The sequence below is a fragment of the Eimeria tenella genome, genomic scaffold (assembly GCF_000499545.2).
Source record: "Eimeria tenella Houghton genomic scaffold, Eth_scaff4180, whole genome shotgun sequence".
Lineage (NCBI taxonomy): Eukaryota > Apicomplexa > Conoidasida > Eucoccidiorida > Eimeriidae > Eimeria > Eimeria tenella.
Genome location: NW_013545095.1, coordinates 1 through 1,029, shown reverse-complemented (window position 1 = coordinate 1,029; position 1,029 = coordinate 1). Strand labels below are relative to the sequence as shown.

Here is a 1,029-nt window from a genome sequence, read left to right as displayed (position 1 = left end):
CCTGTTCCTGCTGCTGCTGCTGCTGCTGCTGCTGCTGCTGCTTACGTTGAGCGAGTCACCACTTGGAGGCGAGGCGGCCGTGGCGAAGACGCCCGACACCAAACACAAGACCTGCGCAGCAGCAGCAGCAGCAGCAGCAGCAGCAGTAGTAGTAGTAGCAGCAGCAGCAGCACATACAAACACCACGTGAGAATGAACAGCAGATGGATCGTGATAAGGGGGCAGCAGCAACTAAACCGAGCGACACCAAATTAGGCAAAGCAGCAGCAGCAGCAGCAACAGCAGCAGCAGCAGGTGGTGCAGCAGCTGTGACAGCCGCACTGGCAGCAGCAACAGCAGCGCGTGTACCGCTGGGAGAAGCCCTTGCAGCAGCATAAACAGCAGCAGCAGCACAAACAGCAGCAGCAGCAGCAGCAGCAAGGACAACTGTGGAACTGCGTACAGGAAAGAGCACCTCCTTGCAGAGAACAGCAACGTGCTGCTGCCTTCTGTCTCCTCCTTGCTGCAGTAGCAGCAGCAGCCTCTGCTTCTCACTCTTGATTTGCTGCAGCTGCTGCTCGCGCTGCCGCTGCTGTTGCTGCAGCAGCAGCAGGAGCTCTTCTACATGGCACAAGGCAGCTGCAGCAGCATCCTCCGGGACATCATTTCCACTTTTGCTGCTGCTGCTGCTGCTGCTGCCGCAGTCCAGTGCTGCACCCTCAGCTGCTTCCTGCAGCAGCAGCAGCTCCTTCTTCTTGCTGCGGCAAATCCACGAGAGTTCTGCTTCTGCTTCCCGTAGCTGCTGCAGCTGCAAACACATCTGATGCTGCTGCTGCTGCTGCTGCACCAGCTGCCCGCGCACAGCAGCAGCAGCAGCGTCAAGGAAACTCGCAGCAGCAGCTGCTGCTGCGTCTGCTCCAGCAGCAGCAGCAGCAGCAAACTCGTCGTCATCCCAAACCCACGGCGCGACTGGGAGAAGAATTGGACCTCTGTGAGCCCTGCTGCTGCTGCTGCTGCCGCTACTGCTGCTGCTGCTGCTGCTGCCGCTGC

The 1,029-nt window shown here is 59.8% G+C and overlaps 1 protein-coding gene across 1 annotated transcript; it reads right to left on the bottom strand.

Moving 5' to 3' along the window:
• Positions 1–55: 55 nt before the first annotated feature.
• On the bottom strand, positions 56–799 carry ETH_00036160 (uncharacterized protein; the record flags this gene model as incomplete). The annotated part of the gene is made up of 2 exons (XM_013379929.1): positions 56–111; positions 535–799. The coding sequence occupies 2 exons, from the start codon at positions 797–799 to the stop codon at positions 56–58; spliced, it is 321 nt and encodes a 106-aa protein (XP_013235383.1).
• Between the last annotated feature and the right edge of the window lie 230 nt (positions 800–1,029).